Here is an 18,996-nt window from a genome sequence, read left to right as displayed (position 1 = left end):
CACTGCGATTCTAGCTAGGCAGCATCAGGTTAATAGAATATCATCATCATCATCATCATCATATGCGTTTTATTTTATTCCCTTTTCCTTTTTCGATCCCTAGAGAGCAACTTACTCTTGGATCGAGTGAGGACTCTAAGTTTTTTTCCGCTTTTATTATTTCCCCGGGTTTAGCCGGGTTGATTGGCCGGAGAGGCTTTATATTCTTTCCGGGGCGGCCCGGGCCGTACCCACCTGCATACCTAGATTCAGACAGAATTCTACCTAGGTATGATATTTCTAACCACTTGTTTTCCCTCAGTAAACTAGTGCATCCGAATCATTGTCTCCCCCATTTTAGAAGAACCCTACTCATTACCGACCGACAGTCAGGTTTGGTTGGGTCAGGATGAGCCAGACTTGCATATTCTCATCAGTAGCGAAGATCTAATAATACAACTCGTTAAAACATATAACTCCATCTCTCAATGGCATCTACAGCTCTCGAACCCGGTCCCAGGACCCAGCCCTGGTACTCCTGGCTACAGCTTAGAACAATATTCTCTGAGGGATTCATATTGATTTGGCCGTCCTCGTTTCCGATCTTAATTCTCTTCTCTGATGGGGAACCCTCGTGGCTTGTAGGTCGCTTCTTGTTGTTAGCTTCGCCGCCCGAGGGCTGTTGCTCTCCCTCTTTAGGGTTTCCCTCATTGGATGGCCCGAGATCGGCTTCCTGAATGTTGATCCTATTTATAGAAATGGTGTTCACGGTATGCTCTTCGAAGTAAAGAGTTTGGAGTTCAACCAGGTGTTGACGGATATCCTTGTTTATGACAGATACCCGTGCGCTTCCCAGGGCCATCATGCAGCGTCTTAGCATTGCTATTGGAGCGCCATGCCATATCCTTGAGTAGATTGCATTTTTGTAGTTGAAGTGTGGGCCGAGGTATTGCTTCAAGAAGATGGGCTTGAACTGCCCACCCTGGTCAGAGTAGACGATGTTGGTAGGTACTTTGCGGGGTGAGCCAATCTCGGTGGTGGTGCGTCTTTCTTGGTCCTTGTGTTCATGAGCAACCAAAAACTCCAGATCTGTCGGTACGATGACTAGGCCTTGGTCTCCATCACAGTCAAACTGGTCGTGGCAGAGGGGGCACAGAGCGATTCCATTGAAGATCGATGTGAGTTCAAACGTGATGAGCCCGACCTCGGTCCAGAGACCAGTCTGTCCAAACAAGTTAGTCTAAATCTATTGAAATCAGCCGCGGAAATACGGACCTGTCGATCCTGCTTTCCAATGACATGGGCGATCTCGGGGTTCAACGACCTGCAGACCCAGCAACGAGATTCTGATTTGTTTCTGACCTCGTTTTGAACAGCACTGGAGAAGACACCTGAATTGTTGCTTTCTGAACGGGTGGCAGACATGACAGACTTCTTCGGGGTTCTTGACTTGGGACGAGGCGGGGGCATACACTGCGCCATGATATCAGCTTGAAGACTTGGCAGATGTAGAGGGTGCGAAAAGAGACTTACCGGAACAGTGAAAAGAGCAGACTGGGCAGTTATCTATGTCAGTGAGCTCCTTCCTACGGATTTGTTACTTGTAAGTTGCTCTTTCCTTAGAAGCAATAATGACGGCTTGATATACCGAGACCGGACTAAGCCTAATTAGGAAAAGGCTCACCGGTCCAGGTCAGTTTTCTGCCGAGTCCAGGGCAGATGTAGCTGAAGGAGCAGGTCCAAAGAGCGACGCTAGAGCAGCAGTGGGTTTAGAGGATTCAGAGTAATTTATGTAAGCGTATTGCAGGGATCTCGGTACAGATCAACTGGTACGGATGAATGTCATTGAAATACTTGAAGAATACACTGTGGGGTCCTTTCTCATAACAATCTCCTCTCTCCGCCTTCCTCTCCGCTCTTCTTATTCTGCGGGTAACAACCCGCTGACAGCAGTAAGCCTACTCCACTACCGGACAATGAGAGCGATACCTCTTCAGCATCTGTCGGTAAACTGGACGCGTCCTACTAATGCATATGCATCTACTGATTCGTAAATGTAATGGTGCAAAGTTGTAAGAGGTGTGTTAACTAATCCCTGTCACTTCTCCAACTGAAATACTCCGCTGCCCCACTTGAGGCTGCATCTACCCAATCAGAGCAGCTCTGACATCCGTCCAATCAGAACAGATGTCTCGACTGCCGATTGCATCGACAGCATCAGATAGTGAGGAAGAGGAAGAGGATGAGGATGAGGAGGAGGACGAGGAGGATATTCAAGTTCAGCTAGCAGCTTGGCGCCAATTCCAATTTGACACCATAACAATGGTTGATGATCAGGGAGAAAGGTTTGTGAAGAAGTGGCTTCAGCATATCAAAGGCCAAAGGGCTCAGACCCAGAAGCTAATTGATGAAGCTAAGACCGTTCGTAATATGCGGACGATGCCCAAGACTTGGCAAAAACATGAGCATCCACTAGGGGTATTCTTACAGTAGTTGGACTTAGAAAAATTGAGCGTTATTTGGTTGGACAGAGAAAATGAGCTTCATCTGAATTAACGTAATTCCTGGTCGGTCGGGCAACCCGGCCGGATAATGTAGGAGCTTCTAATTGAGAGTCACGCAACGTAAATGCCCTTCATTTGAAAAGCTTTGTTGGATTTCAGGAAGGCTCAGAGCATCATAGCGCGCACAAATCTCTCGAAGCTGAGGGCTTAAAATATATTTGCCTAACAGCTATAGATTAGCAAAACTATAAATCAAGCTAGTACTAGAAAAGTGATTCAAAAGTGCTTTTGAACTTAATTGTAAATGGGTTAGGATCTCTGCTAGACTGAATGAGATGGTGAACGCCTTGCCAAATCTCTACTGGCGGCTTCCCAGGTGGTGGCGGCGGATGTAAATGCTCTCCAACTGAGAGAATGACACAATAGGGAAAAGACATCAAGTCCTGAGGTATGATATAATGGAATTATAACTCACAGGGCCGGTTTTCAAGACGTTGTGGACCTTTTGAGTGTGGAAACGCTTTACATTATTAGTCAAGTGCTTAGTGAGCAGATCGAAAGCGCTTTATAAGTATTCAACGTACCGCACTATTGAAGTCTAGATGAAGTTCGCTGAATCATCCCACACTCTTCATTTCTCTCAGCCATAGGTAGTTTTCCTGATCAAAAAGGGCATGTAAGAGATCAATACCAATTGTTCCATCACTCCGAACTGGCCAATATTTTGGTGACCAGTAGGGTCAACTACCCTATGAACACACTGCACACATAGCGAGGCTCACCTCATGGGTCGTTAGAAAGGATCTATTAGTTGAATGCTCTTTAAGCGCTTAGAAAGGGCTTTCAGATTAATTTACATCCCGGCCCCTCTACCAGAACAACCTGACAATCTGGTAGCGCTTTTCGGCACTCACCACGTTTGATTTGCCTTCTCCAAGTCTGGAACAGCCTAAATCCCATCAATCAATAATCAAAGTGAGCACTGAGCACTGCAAAGTGCTCTCTAAGTACCTCGTAAGCGCTTACAATAGTGTGTTCTGTCATGGAGGGAGTATTTTTATCGGGGTTGCCTCACAATGCCTGCAGCCTCACGTGATGTCTACACCATCATTATTGAGGACCTCTACCCTCTACAACTGCCTCGTGAGAGTCAGTTGCTTGCCTCTACGGGTAGCTCGTTGTAACGACCTACACTTGCGCTTGCAAACCATTCACTTGAGCCAAAAGACCATTATAATCTTCCTGTTCGGAAGATTATGCGCAAGCTCCATATATACCATACTCTGATGAACACTGAATTGAGCATTGTTGGCCGCACCTTGTACGCCGTTACACTCGTCATCTCTTACGCAGTCAAGTCTCGATTTTGTCCCTCCCACCTTCCCTCCTGCATCGGAGCGCGGACGGGCCCCATCTGACGCTACAGTCTATAATCGCAGCGACAGGTGACTCGTTATGGCCAAACTACATTCTTCCTTCTCCACTTGACTGCGTGAGGTCACCAATAGAGTCATTCTAGCAAACCCCCATCAAACCTTACCGTGAATTTCAACTGACCACCACACCACCAATCTAACTCCAAATTACCTGAATTTTGATATCGAGATGAAAACAGTGATAACTTAGAGCTCCTTCAATTTTCAGTCTTGTACGAGCCAGAAAAGTTGCTGGAATGCCCTCACGAAGAACTGCCGCCCTTATGGTATCTGCTTACTATCCTCAATGCGTTTTTAGGTGTTAGTTTAAAGACCTCAGCTCAAGTGATTCGAGGTCATCCTGATCGGGAGCGTCAGAGAGAATAGAAAAAAAAAAACAAAAAACATACAACAGCCAGGATTCGCATGTGGTCACCCACCATACTACTAACTGGCCGGCGTGTGGCTTAAGTACGGCTGAGCGGACGGGAAGCCCTGTTTTCCATACCCTGTGGTCGTATGTGGTAGAATGACCACAAAAGTGAGCTATAAAGCTACTATAGTCAGTATAGTCAGGTGTGTATCGCCGTGTGATTTAAAACAGCCCATCTTCTACTCAGAACCCTGTAGGCTTTATCAATAATCTGGAAAATCGATGGTTTGCCAAGACTGGCGGTGAAATCAATCTGAAGACAAATTCTCTAGGTGATATATTGATCCAAGTCGACACGATGTATCATTTTTCATGGGTCGACATTTAGTGGTAATTTTCAGATCGAAATTATCAAGTAATAAACGCAACCATAAATCATCATTTATGTACATAAATTCAGTAAATGGGATCCTGCTATGTGATTGGCCGGATGGTGTAGTTGGTTATCACGTGTCGTTAACACCGACAAGGTCCTGGGATCGAGCCCCAGTCTGGTCAGTTTTTTTTCGCGTTTTTCGCTTCCCGCCTGTGGCAGAATAATCTAGCATTGGATTACAAAGTAAATAGTTATAAATAACTAACTAACTAGTGTAGTGGGGAGCCCTAAACAGTATGAAGGAAAAAGCGGTCTGAGACGGCAGAACCATCTGATACCATTCATCTAGAAGTTGTGATATTTACAGAATGTCCACCTTTACACACCTCTTCACTTTTTGACTCCCTACGCTTACTGAGCCTTCCCTTGTGATTGTGGTTGGTTTTTCCTAGCTGAATCGACCTGCACGTTCCGACCGTGCTGCCTAGAGCGTTCCCCATTTCACTAGTTAGGTTTTGATTTCTAAGGATTTTAAGGCATCATCAGGCAAATTTCAGGCAGGAATTGTCAGATCAATCTCCAAGATTTATTGCTGCCTTGGAAGCTTTCTCATAAGATAAAAGCCGTTATCTGTCAGTCAAGGGATAGTATCGAACCTGGTGACTATATCCTTCTGATTTTGATTGCCTCCGGATCCAGTCACACTCTTCATCGCTGCGCTTCCTCTATAGCTGTTTTTTTCCTCAAGGAAACCATTTTGATACCATCCATTTCTGCTTTCATCATGGTCCAAACTCTTCACTGACCCAGGCTATCTGCTAATTTATGATTTCCGGACATTTAGTGATTGACCTTATCATCCAAATTTTTGATAGAAATTTCCCATGCTTCGGGCGTTTTGTGACTATTAATGGGAGGTTGCTGACAATGTGGATCGGAAAATTGAAATATCAATCAATCAATCAACCAATACTCTATTAATGCAGCTTAACTAGTAGCGAATGGCTATGCAGGCGTTTCCTCCGGCGGAAACAAGAGTATTTAGAACGCCATAATGTAGACAATAGTTAGAAAGGAAATATGGCGTCATGCCATTATAAAACAAAATCACACTTTAAACCAGAACGCCCTCCATGCATAATAGTCCGTAGATCTCCCTTAGTAGCCCACTTTCTTCGTTTCCCATCTCCCCCTTCGTAGAATCCTCCTCCCCTCGTTTCAGTTCTTTTGTCGTCCGTTGAAGTTGTCGATGTATTCGTCCTTAGCCTCTCGGTAGGCCTCGGTGTTGTCGTTCAGGTAGCTCATGCCGGTGGAAGATGGCGTCAAAACTTTACTGTATGCACAAGTAAATATATAAAACTCAATTTATGGAGACCTGGTTTGAAAAAAACTCCAGGGTTGCTTACCCAGCCAATTAAATAAATCAAAAAATAAAAAAATAAAAATTCATATAACAGCCAGGATTCGCATTTGTTCACCCACCGTAGTACTAACTGGCCAGTGTGTGGCTTCAACACGGTCAGTAGTCGGGTGTCGCTCAGGCGAGTGCACAATGAAAAGGGTAACATCGTGAGACTAAGCTAATATATGACAATACATGGCTGCGGCACTCATACTTGAATATTCAAAGACTATTAGTTCAAATTATCCCTCCTGAAACGGTGCTACCTTATCATCTGCATATAGCAGAGCTCAGGAGAGAGCTCTATTCAATCATTTCCGTTTCGATACTCAAAGATCAAGAACAAGTCCCAGGTACGTGACCTCATAAGCTTTCGTTTAAATAATGCTCTCTAGCCACAGAATAGTGAAGCTCTCGGAATCTCACTACTATACCGAGCAACTATGCGCAGTGTGCTTAGACTTCTCGTCCATATGCTACGAACTGCAAACACGATGTCTCCGAGCCAAACCCGACACACATCACTGATATGTAAATCAAGTTACTGACTGTACCACTACCACCACAGTGACAGTTAAAACAGCCTTGCTTTCCATCAGTAAATGCTCTGATACCGAGGGCGGAGAACATCACAGGGATTCTATTCACCAAGCCACTTGACAAAGACGTAACTGAAATCTGGTGTTTACATGAGGTCAGGATAAGGCAGTGGGTACGGACTAGCGGTCGCTAGTCCTATTCGAGAATCCGACGGAACTTGTATTACACCGTAGATGTCTTCTGTAGCTATCAGCCGTTTATCGGAGTGGATATCTCCACAGCAACTCACAGGCCAAGAGGAAGAGAATCTGAATTCCGGGCTTCGGGATCTTTCACCAATTCGGGCGCAGTTCTCGGCTCAAGTAGAAAAGTCTGCCCTAGAGATAAAACATCCATGTATAATTTCTATTCTAAATATCTCAAATGATAGCTCTTTCAAAGTCAAGTTTAGATCTTGAATACTGATTTTAGAATTTTCAGGAACTTGGAAACAAGGATGGACAATATTTCGAACCCGCGGATGTGCTTGGTGCCTCAAACCTGATCGCCACTGATTCCACTGATAGTGACTTGAGTGGTAGCTCTGCTCAGGGAAATCGGGAACTACAGAGAACCGGTAAAGGGGACATCTGAAACCAAAAAATGGTCTCGGTACCGGGTCGGTGAATTGATAGATTTCCAGGATGGTGGTGAAATCAAGATGAAATATGGTCAATGTTGAGAAAACCCCTTATTATAGGTGTGGGTGGATACCTTGGTGGACTAAAGTGGTTCGAATCTTGTTCCACAGCTCGTCAAAGTCGAGGGGAAAGAGATATTCAGGATTTCGGTCTTCGAACACCAGGCTTGACCTAAAGAGTTCAGCACTGGTAAGGGAAAGAGGTAGTTCTTGGAGAATTAGAAAAATGCTTCGTTCCTCATAGCAGTTGGGAATTCCCGCAGCATTTAGCCCCCAGAATTCTAAACGAACGACAATTCCGAGTTTTCGGCGAAAGAACTTCCCCAGTATCACGAGACATGCTGCGGGGGCCGCCCCAATAAGGATCTTGTGGGCATATTCTTCGAGGCTTTTATAGCTCTGGCTAAAACCGGCTCGATAACGATACTCGACAGTGGCGATTTTCCTGGAGATGTAGAGGGAGCGCGATTGGAGATCGTCAGAACATTAGGTTCTATCTTTTTGCCCTTATATAGAAGATTCACAAAACCGACTTGTGGGTTTGCGTATATCATGAGATCGCGGCACTCAGCGGCATTATAAAGGCCCATCTCGCAAATCCATATCCGATCACAAATCACCAGCCAGGGAAGAATCACTTCATGTCTTCATTTTGGCATCTTGATTTCAAGAATGCTTTGTTCAGGCAAAAGGGGTTTCCGGATTTTTGGATACCAGGAACTAGCAGGTTCCAAAGAGAATTGCCTAATTTCAATGTAACGTCTGTCAACATAATGAACTCCTCAATCTCAAAGTTCTCGTTTTTTGGAGAAGCTCTAGCACTTTTTTGGCGAAAGAGACATTTTTTCAGCGAAATTATTGTTTCCGGACCCTTGGGAGCTCTCTTCGTCCTGGATTTCTGGGTTATTGATGAGGTCTTCGTGTTTCTTTGGGCGCTTGGAGGGACTGCCGGGTGGTACATTCTCCTTTAAATTTGAGCTTTCTGGGGTTCAGAACTTGGGTAATCAGAAGTTAAAGAACTCATGGTGGTAAAATCCGAAAGTTAGAGAATTTTAAGACCAGTAGTAAGTCTAAAACTGGAAAGTATAGGAGTTTCAGAAGTTGAAGAGGAAGTTGAAGACTCCTTTCGCTAGAGACCTCGTTAAGGCGTAGTCATGGGCGAACTCTAGACCGGCCGTCGTCGAGACACGGGCACCCTCTTCGGAGACACACAGGGATTTTAGAAAATATTAGTATTTGACTAACGGCAATCGACAGAACTCGTTAAGGCTTAGCCATGGGCAGCCCGTCGAGTCATGATACTACTTAGTACTCACAAAAAAGAAAGAAGAAATAAATATCTAATTAGATGAATTGAATCATTGTGTTAACTTGTTCTATTCTAAAATTCACCCAAAACGCCTATAACAAACCATCTATGCAAACCAGGTGACCCAGGTAAGATGTTAGCCTGAGGCAGGTTTTAATGCTTATGTCATTCCATCACTAGTTTCGTTTCTGAGAGATTTAATAAAACTATGTAACGGCGTGGGATGGTGTCAGAAGAGACACAGTTCCAACCCCAGTACTAAGGGTGGCCGAATACCAAGTTTGTTGTTAACGAGCCAAATATTGTTTGTTAGAGAACCAATGTTGGTTAACTACTGGTCTTTGCCGAAGACAAATTAGCGGATCAACGATTGATCGCCCGGCAGAGCCCGGATCCTGTAGGTTAGATTTGCCACCTACCTGATGCATTTAATTCCCTCGTTTGAAGTGGGTGTACTTGAAAAGTTCCTCATAGTAAATAGAGTAAAGACATTAGGGGAGGACCATATCTTCCCATCCTCACCCCCACCCCCTATTCTTCTGAATTCATTCAGAATATGGAATACTTCTCACCCTAAACACGTCAAAAATACCAAAAAGTAAAGAATAAAAACACACAACAGCAAAGATTTGCATGTGTTCGCCCACTGTACTACTAAATTATCAGCGATAATCGGGTGGTTGTCGCCTAGATGAGTGCACAATAAACAGCTGGGAGATTTAGGTGAGATCGGGTGAGATTAGATGAATGGGGTGAGACTAGGGTGACATGGGGATAAAATTAAGCTTATCGCTGTTTTCATACAAAAAAGGAATATCTTATTTACCCGTTTTTCCTGAGTTAGATCTAACTTGGGCATAGTAGGTTAAAAGAAGGATTTTCTATGATTTTTTAGTTTGAGTGTAGATTTCCGTCGCAGATAATAAATAAAGCTAAAGATGTTACGAGGTACATTACCAAAGTTCAAAATTTCAAGAAATAATGATCTAAGGTGGATGAATGGGTGAGAGATAATAGTGGACCACGGACCCACCTTGTAATGAGGTCTGATAGAATCATCCTTACCTTCTATCGGTAAGATCGGCAGGGTTTAAGACTTCGGAAGACTTCGCCTTCTGGGTCCAGAGTGAGACAGTAAGCCGTTTTTTTACACAATAGCTCGGAATATCTTAAACGGTGTCTCGGACTAAATTATAAGTCAACGGGCGATAGCTGGACCTGAGCACTGTTGCCATGAAACCCAAGGTAATACGAATGAGACATAAGCAGGTCTCGGAAAATTGTTAATCTAGGACAAGTTATTGAAAACTAATCAGTTCCCTTTAGATTGGAAAAGAGTATTCAGCCACCTGGGCAGAGCAGTAGTTGATCGTTGCATGGTAACTAGTAAAACTATCTTCGAGCTAAATTGTACATAACGTGGAACACGTTGCCAAGATTTGGAGCGACATCCCTTGGAAAAGTTTATGTTTGATCCAAGGTTCTCTATCAATATCAATTAAATTCAACCTTGGAAAGTCTAGGCCCATTTATCAATCAGCACGTCGTATTGTCGACAGGGGATCTCTGGAGGAATTTGGCGAGCACTGTCCAGGTCACCATAAAGAAACGTATTCTGAAGAAACCCACCTATCTTACGAGGTCAGAATCGGCAAGATCGGCAACAACCTAACCATGTTGTAAGGATATGACGTGTGTCCGGATGAAGGGTTTGTTTATTCGGAGTTGTGCAGCTGTGCGGCTGAGTCGGCCCACTGAGTCCCACTCTTTTTTTACTTCAGGGCCCGATCCTGTTGGTGTTGATTTACCTATTTTTATCCATTTCGTATTAATTTTGTGCCATGATATCCATCCTTGATAAATATAGCCTCGATGATGGATCTCAAGGTTATGTGGAGATATTGAGGTAGCTTTCGTGTCTATCCTTGGAAGATAATAGCAATGTAGCTGCTGTTTACGAGATGACTGTTGATCGAGAAACCTAAGTAAAAGTGGATTAAACGATCGCCAAGCACTCAGGTACAGTACCAGGTGATGCGGTGGCACATAAATTTTCCAATCTTCCAATATTCTAAGCTTGGCCGCTGGAGGTATAAAATGCGGACAATCCTCGAAGGCAAAAATTATCGCAATTCTTAAATATACTTCAATCTACTTGAAAACAAATATTATACTCAAGGTCAATTCCTCCCAACTTTCATCTTATCATATTTTTCATGCATTTGTCGGCTGTCAAAATGCGTTCATCTTACTTGATCACGTTTATTCCATTCGTCTCCTTTGCTACCGCATCGTTATTCCCTCGCGAGACCTCTGTCGCCGAGTCAGTACAGCCATCTGTCTCCGTGTCTGTAGCTACTGCCACACCAGCCGTGACTACAGCACCAGCTCTTACGTGTTCGGCTGGATCAACCGTTCTCTACACGACCGAGTGCACAGTGGGAAAACCGATCTCTTATTGCCATAGCCCGGAACCCCCCATTCAATGCCAGAGTGGGTACTTCCCCTCAGTCTATCATCCAGGTCATTGCATAGAGCAGTCAACCTGTTTCCCAGTCGACGCCGATTGGATTACAACAGATTGCTCAAATGGCGCTGTACCGTACTCGACCTCGACCCTTTTCGAGGGAACTTTAGCCGGTGGAAAATCCACCACCATTTCAGGTGAGACATCACATTTATTTCTCTTCTGAGAACAAAGAGTTTTATTAACATAACCATTTCTATTGTAGTGGTCTCTTGCACTTGTTCTTCTGATCAATGGTATAGTATGACGGCTGTCAATAGTGACTCCAGTGTTGAAGTGTTCTGCATGCCCTATACTTCCTGCCCGTCTGGAATGACAACTTCTACACGTACAAATGAGTACTGTGCCACTGCTACTGGCACTGCTTGTGATGGGATTGCCCTTGAAACTCGTTATTGTCAGTGTGAGAACCCGAAGCAGACTGCTGTGTATCCGGCTTCTCTAGGTGCTGCTCCAACCGGTTGTGCCTAAGTCACAACGAAGGCCACTTTTACAACTTAACAAAAATTTTCTTCAGCTTTTATTGAGAATTTGGCTGAAAAGTTGGCGGGGGAACTGGGTTCGTGACTTATGTACGAAATAATATGGATAGAATTTGAAATATGACCACACCTGCAGATGACGGCTTTCTATGCGTACCTTTTGAGATTTTACTTATTTAGTGGGCACGGAATAAAGATCCACTCGAAGATCAGCTTCAAATATGGTGCTTTTAAGGCACTAATCGGGGTGTCGTTGTGTGCTACGGCAGTCTAATGACTCCTGCTGGGTGACCACAGGCTTTAACTTTGCGCTTCGTAGGATAGAAGGACCTGTATAACACTTTACCTATCAGTTATCTCCTTACGCTTAGCCCACACATGGTCAATAGGCTTCAAATCAGATGAGTAACCAATCCATCACGTTTATCCTATTTCCCACTAACCACTCTCGAATAATACGAGTATTACAAATAGGGCTATCATACATAAAGACCCAATCAGGAGCTTCTCTTCAGAAAAGTTAGCACGTAGGACTTCTAAATAAGACCTATAATTTACCCATTCTTCGCATCAATATCTCTTTTCAAAGCTGTAAGTCGATGCCCTTCATCCCCCCCCAATTACTATAGAACACTCATCACTTAACTTCCAATGCGATTCTTACGCCCAACAACTTCTCTCATGCATAAGAAATCTCGCGAGCCACGTTGCTATGTGGTAAGCCCGCCGCCGGGGAAGTTCAAGCGTGGCATTATGTTCTATTACTGTAGCTATACCTGTGTTCTTTTGTAACGCATAAGTGTACAGAGTTTTGTGCCCTTATTTAACATTTATGAAGTGTGTTCTTCTTTTTGCGTTCTTTGGTATCGTGGTACTCAGGTATAAATCCATGTGCGGCAAGTGCAGCACGTTGAACGGCAAGTTTCTGGAGTACTTCAAAATCAGACATCTTTGGCATGATAGGTTGGGATTCCAGAGAAAAAGGAGGGCCTATTATTTGTTCGATCAGCGAGTGTTTGTGACGTATTGCACTCTTGTTTCTTCATCGGGAAGGGACCAGTCCCATTTGGGGCATATCAACGACACCACAGAAAAGTGCAAACAAACTTCCCATGCATAGATACCTTCACCCTCGCGAAATATTTCTCATCTTATTACTCATTCTAAGGATGCCAACCAATAAAGAGCTCTCCGCATGCCGGCTCGGGCACAACTTCCGTACTGAGTGGGGAAAGGCGAATGCCCAGAAGACCAGCATCCAAGACTTCTTCGATGCAGTCGGAAAACTGTTGGAGGCGCAAAGAGTATCTCAGGTTCCCCCTCTTGCTATGTCTAAGCTATCAACCAACGAGATCATCAAAGCAATGGGATTGTCTGTCAACGTGACAAAATCACGGGAGTTTTTGGATATCCCAGGCGTGGAAATTCGACCCTCCCGCATTACGTCTTCAAAGAATCGAATGGGTTAAAGATAGAGGGTTAACTTATGTAGTTGAATGGCCCGCAGATATCCAATCGGCATTTGGATTGAGCTCAAAGAATGAAGCTTCGGTTCGATCTACGTTGAACCATCTCCTCGTGCTTGCAGAAAAGATAGTCTCAGCCAAGAAAATCAAGAACGCACAGCTTATCAATCTTCGGGTTGAGATTTTGTGGGACTATGGCCCGGTTACCTACGACAATCAACAATTTCGGCTGACGGGAAAGCCCGACTATACGATCTGGTATGGTGTTTCTGAGGGCGCCTTTACCGGTATCGTTCGTGTAGAAGCGAAGAACATCCTGGAAGCTGAGAGTGAAATCGGCCAGTGCCTGGGCTATGGGCATGGTGGCGAACAAACGCCGTGCCGCTAGAAAGAATGACTTATCTGTGTACGGGGAGGCTACAGGCTCTTCAGCCTTCCATTTCCTGAAGTTAAATGACGACATGGAGTGCTGTTTTTACCCCGTGAATGCTGAAGCTTCGTAATACAAGAAGATCTTGAGAATATTGGTCTACATGATGACCAAGGTGGCAACTCGTTCGCCAACTCACACCGCGGAGAACACCGGAGGACGAGCCACTGCGGTTGGAGCAGGAAAGAGACCAGCAGATCTCGATTCAGGAGATGCAAGAGCTCATGGCATCTTGGGGCATCCGTGTTCCTACGGGCTCAGACTGAGGTCAGGTTTTATATTTTCTTTTCGTTATCTAATGAATGAACCATGTTCTGTAGCTGTTCATATTTCATCAATGGGATATTTTCCACTGAAAACCATTAATAATCATTGAATAGAGAAATTAGGATGAGACAGTAGGTTTTCATACGCTACAAAGGAAGGATTTAGTATGATAAAAAAGCCCTTCTGTAGGTTTTACTGAGACATATATCCTTGTTGACCCAACCTTTATTGAAGCCGAATTCAATTTATACAAGTCAGAAAGGCGAGGTCTCATTATGACACTCATAGGCCCTTTTCACAAAAATCGCCAAACATAACCTACCTAGTTCGCCATTTACCTCGTAGTTTCACTAGTTTGGGTTAGGTGATTCAAATATAAGCGCTGAAATAACTCATAAACCCAATTTAAGGATTTGAATTGATGTCTGGAATCATTTAGCAGTTCTCTTGTCGCAGAATTTGCCATGCCCTTTCAGGCGAATGCTTTTTCAAAAGAAGCTCACTTACATCCGAAAGACCCAACCCAATGCAAAAGATTCTACTCATTTCTACAGTAGGTACCCAATATCAGATGTAAAAAATATTCCATAAAGCACCGGTGATCTATAATGGATCATTTTTCGCCTTCTTTGAGATATAATCCTTCACTCGGAGGTGGTACACCATACCAATCCAGTCCCAGTTTGTCTTCCGGATCCGGGTCTGGCATTTGGTAATAACCATCGTAGCGCCACCAAGTCCGATCTTCCCAAACATCCTCTACAGGCTTAACACCCTCCGCTGCCATTTGATCGCGAGTCGCCTCAACACCTCTCCACACTCTGAGCAGGTTTTCGCCTGCAACCTTAGCCAGCTGTTTTTCAGTTGCGCCGCGATCCAGAATTCTCTGCAGAAGCTTTGGATAGCATTTAACGTCTTCCAAGCCTGGAATGACAGATGCAATTCCATCAAAGTCAGAGCCCAGGCCAACATGATCCCAGCCAATACGGTCTGCGATATAGAATAGGTGATCTAGTACCATGTCCATTGTGGCATCTGCACGGCGAGTGGTGACATGCTCGGGTACAAAGGTCACCATGATAACTCCACCGTTATCACGTACCAGGTCAATAACATCATCTGGCACGTTACGTGGGCAGTCGAAGACTGCTTGAACATTAGAATGAGAAAACATGACAGGCGCACGAGTCAGCGCGAGGACTTGCTTTGCGCAGTCTTCAGATACATGCGAACAGTCAATGATCATTCCTAAATATCTTCTGTTAATTAGGTATCTGACTAAAAGATTAAAGATAAAGCTTGTACTCACCGAGTCTGTTCATTTCGACAACGGCAGATCGTCCTAGTTTTGAGAGTCCGCCATGAACTGGCCCGACTTTAGATGTCGAGCTATCCGCAAAGGCGTTGTTGCAGACATGAGTCAAAGTGCACTGTAAGAGATGTGATTAATGTGACCTCCCAGGTGACTTTTCTACATAAGTAGATAAGCTTGTGAAAGTCATAGCTTACATATCGAACACCTAATCTGTAGAAAGCTCGAATGATTCCGATGCTATTCCCAGCCATATGAAGCCTGTTTACTAGTTATTAGCTATGGTTCGGATGATTATGATGAGTCAAGACGATTACCCTTCAATTCCAATAGAGCATGCGATTTTTCCGGACTTATACACCTCTTTGACTGTATCTGGACCATTGACAAGCTGGAAGACATCCGGATGAGACTCAACAAGACGAAGAGTTAGGTCAATTTGCTCAATCGCATCTCGAGCCATATCTGAATATTCGGGCGTTGAAAAGTTCTCGGCAGATCTCAGACAAGGAACACAGACAGACCAGAACTGGCCACCAACAGCACCTAGCCTTCGATTTAGAACAATGTCAACATCCCAGGTTATATTAAACGTACCTTCACGTAGTCTAGGGATATCAGTCATTCCCCTCTCAAACCCTTTCTCCAGATCAAATTTTGGATTATCGTGAATTTTGCCATGGAAGCAAGCTCTGGGCTGTTGGGGTAAATCATTGTGTCCGTCAATGAGTGGTGTTTCCAAAAGTACTCTCTTCACCCTCTCGTCAATGTTAAGCTTCTGGTAGGGATGAACAGATGCCATTTTCTGTTCTATCTATGTGTAGAAATTTGAAAGACGAACTAAGAACATCGAGGTAGCTTGATGAGGAAAAGGGTCAAGTTCGCATGATATAACTTATCTGAAATGGTGGCGAGGCTATAGATAACACGGGCCGCGGGAAAGTTGAGATATCGGGTATTCCGCGGCATATCATATCAGCCAGCTAATCCTTCGGGATAACCCCGATAACTGCACGCTTCAAAAAATCAACTCGCAGCTTTTCTAATTTCAATTTTTGCGAAAAAAAAAGCTTGTATTCTATCTGTATGAATCTTAGAGACAGATGAGATGTATATTTCTGGTGTTTTTCTGGTGTTTTCAAGTATATATTTGACTGATTTTAGCCTTGGATAGGAATAGATAGCTTATCATCCCCTGATAAGCCTATACGTACATCGAGTTAGTAATCTCTAGTTTGAGAAAAAGAACAATTCCCTCCGTACTCCGTACTCGATTGCAAGATACTCCGCGGCGCTATGTCAAATCTCCGCTCAGATCTCCAGAATTCTGAATCTAGGCCGCAAAGTGAGGGAAGAGAGCGCCCTTACAGGTCCCACTCCAGGCCAGCATGCTTATCCTGCCGAAGTCGAAAATCACGATGCACGCAAGAGGCGAACTTCACCATTTGCCTAGCATGTCGTGCTCACGGTACAGAGTGCTTGTACCCAGAGAAACGGCGCAAGAACTACAAAAACCATGTTCCCTATAGCCGCAATCAATCTCGGTTGCCTACGAAGGATTTGGTGATTCCAGCAACTCCCCAACCTGATCTTAATACTGCACAGTCTCAACATCCCCGTACAACGCCGACATTTCAATTAGCTCCATCTCCCCAAATTAATCAATCAGAATGGCCAAATACATGCGCGACTCAAGATACACCCTTGGCTCTTGACGCTGAGAATGATAATCCACATATCATCGGTCCAGCTATTGTACGCGATAGCCACGTGCTAGTTGATTATCTCTCTTCTGCTCCTGGGAATCAAGGAATGCGTTCCATCCGATGTGCTCAGCCTAGTGGCTCGTCGCCTATAGTTTTCACAAAGGTTGAGAAAAGACCACTTGGAATGTTGCTCAACTCAAATCCGGCATTCCAAAAGCTCCAGATAATTGAGAAGCTCCTCGAGCCTTGGGGATCGCATCTGGTTGAACTGTGAGTGAACAGAGCAATTCCGATGCCTTTTTAACCTTGGACTAACCAGGAAAAAAGATACATGAAGAAGATAAACCCATGTTTTCCACTTTTCGATGCAAGCAGCTTTCAAGCGCAATATCATAATGCTAAAGACCGTATTTCTCCAGCTCTTCTGGCGTGTCTTTATGGACATATGCTCCCTTTCTGGAGATATGACCCGAAGCTATCCCAGGTGCGACGTCCAGACGACCGATTCATCTGGAATTTAGCATGCGAGGCTCTCTACTCGGAACTTCATCTATCGCCTGGAATATCTACGATAACTGCAATTCTCATCAATGTCAATGGGCGTCCAACAACTTCAATGATTGGAAATGGCGTTCAGTTTGGCGCAGCAGTCGCTCTCTGCAATTCCCTAGGACTGAACCGCAATCCGATTCCTTGGGATATTCCAGATTCAGAAAAACATTTCAGAATAAAGATCTGGTGGTCCGTGCTGATTCATGATCGCTGGTAAGATAAAGTCCACAAACACCTTACGACCTAGCTCTCTAATGACTCGAATCATATAGGTCAAGTCTGTCATATGGCACTCCACCGCATATAAGACGATTCCAATATGACGTTCCGCCCCCAAAGAGCGAATACTTTATTGGCCAATATGAAAGTGCAGGTGCTCTTGAAGTTTTTATTGCGCTTGCAGAGTTGACTAGCATTCTCGACTATTGCCTTGAAGAAGTCTACAATATTACTGTGCCGAGTTCTGAGTGGAACCTCCATTTGAAGCTCAATAAGTGGGTCGAAACTCTAAGAGGCGACGTCCGTAAGATCATTATTCGCGGTGTCAAGCTAGATATTCCCGGTGCATCAAATCTCCGCCTGGCCTACTTATCCATGAAGCTACTCATTCAGCGAATCAATCTCGATAGAGGGCGGCAAAGCTCTGACTCGAGCCCAGAACTATTAGCCAATCAGAGCATCAATGCTCGAAGGACTACAGAAGAAATTGTAATTCTAGTCCAGGAACTTCAAGAAGCGCAGCTCGGCGACTTTTGGCTTCCTGTGGCAGCTTTCACGTTTGTTTCCACCGTCACATTTCTTATCCGAGTTGCTCTTGAAATGGAGCAAAGCCCTGATGGACTCTCAAACAGTCCATCTCTGCTGATGGCAGATGAATTTCTTACATCCCTAAGAGTCCACAAAGAGAATATGGGGTGGGATCTAGCCGATATGTGTCTGGCTCAACATTCAGAAGTTGTTCAAACGCTATTGAGATCAACACCGACTGCTGAAAAGTTTCGTGATGCAACGAGTCTCCATCAACATCAGCCATACATTCCAGATATGGCTTTTATTGACGCCATGTTTCCGAGCATTTGGGATACTTTACAAAGCATGTATCAAGAATGAATTCGCTCTAAACACATGATAATAAATATAGTTGAAAGGTCCTAGTTAACCAACTAACTAACTATTCAATTCTCATTAAATATTACTCTGAAGTATCTGTATTAGATGGTATAAGGCGGTGTTACGCACTGTGGACCCGTAGACCTAAACTGTAAGTATAACGTACCTTACTGATGAGATAAACTCGCAACCTGAAGTCTGTAGAGTAGTCGATCAAAGGCCCTTGGGATCAAGAGCGCTGAATAAGTCGATGTGGGAGTAATCCCCTATTCATATGGTTTTTGTGATCTTCGAAGGTAGAGTATCAAACAATGGCAATCAAGTAGTAAAGGTGAGATGAATTGGTTTTGTCTGGCAGTCTGTATCTCCGAAGCAATAATGGCGAACAAACACGAAGAACTATCCAAGTACATGAAATGAGAGTCCTGTTAATACGGGTGTTGAAGTGTCCACGGGTTAGTGCGGGTGCGGGTTGACAACAATGAAAGCGGCCGGTCAATCGAGAAGTCATACTGATCCGATGGAAAGCGAAAGAGCCTCACTTTCCCTACCTAGATTCTCTCCTGG

At 44.3% G+C, this 18,996-nt stretch overlaps 5 protein-coding genes across 5 annotated transcripts; 3 read left to right on the top strand and 2 right to left on the bottom strand.

Moving 5' to 3' along the window:
• Positions 1-442: 442 nt before the first annotated feature.
• N7495_008367 (uncharacterized protein) lies at positions 443-1,461 on the bottom strand (the record flags this gene model as incomplete). The annotated part of the gene is made up of 2 exons (XM_057211018.1): positions 443-1,201; positions 1,255-1,461. The coding sequence occupies 2 exons, from the start codon at positions 1,459-1,461 to the stop codon at positions 443-445; spliced, it is 966 nt and encodes a 321-aa protein (XP_057060561.1).
• A 9,353-nt stretch (positions 1,462-10,814) lies between these two features.
• N7495_008366 (uncharacterized protein) lies at positions 10,815-11,575 on the top strand (the record flags this gene model as incomplete). The annotated part of the gene is made up of 2 exons (XM_057211017.1): positions 10,815-11,241; positions 11,310-11,575. The coding sequence occupies 2 exons, from the start codon at positions 10,815-10,817 to the stop codon at positions 11,573-11,575; spliced, it is 693 nt and encodes a 230-aa protein (XP_057060560.1).
• Positions 11,576-12,755: 1,180 nt separating this feature from the next.
• N7495_008365 (uncharacterized protein) lies at positions 12,756-13,440 on the top strand (the record flags this gene model as incomplete). Its single annotated transcript, XM_057211016.1, has 2 exons — positions 12,756-13,050; positions 13,094-13,440. 2 exons carry the CDS (start codon positions 12,756-12,758, stop codon positions 13,438-13,440), a joined length of 642 nt encoding a protein of 213 aa, XP_057060559.1.
• A 922-nt stretch (positions 13,441-14,362) lies between these two features.
• Positions 14,363-15,863, bottom strand: N7495_008364 (dipeptidase; the record flags this gene model as incomplete). The annotated part of the gene is made up of 5 exons (XM_057211015.1): positions 14,363-14,997; positions 15,059-15,179; positions 15,259-15,322; positions 15,379-15,607; positions 15,659-15,863. 5 exons carry the CDS (start codon positions 15,861-15,863, stop codon positions 14,363-14,365), a joined length of 1,254 nt encoding a protein of 417 aa, XP_057060558.1.
• Positions 15,864-16,357: 494 nt separating this feature from the next.
• On the top strand, positions 16,358-18,429 carry N7495_008363 (transcriptional regulator family TF; the record flags this gene model as incomplete). Its single annotated transcript, XM_057211014.1, has 3 exons — positions 16,358-17,037; positions 17,095-17,532; positions 17,592-18,429. The coding sequence occupies 3 exons, from the start codon at positions 16,358-16,360 to the stop codon at positions 18,427-18,429; spliced, it is 1,956 nt and encodes a 651-aa protein (XP_057060557.1).
• Between the last annotated feature and the right edge of the window lie 567 nt (positions 18,430-18,996).

Source organism: Penicillium taxi, assembly GCF_028828555.1.
Source record: "Penicillium taxi strain IBT 34144 chromosome Unknown utg000005l_segment0_segment0, whole genome shotgun sequence".
Classification (NCBI taxonomy): Eukaryota; Fungi; Ascomycota; class Eurotiomycetes; order Eurotiales; family Aspergillaceae; genus Penicillium; species Penicillium taxi.
Note: the sequence above shows the minus strand (reverse complement) of the source record. Positions and strands in the feature narration are given on the sequence as shown.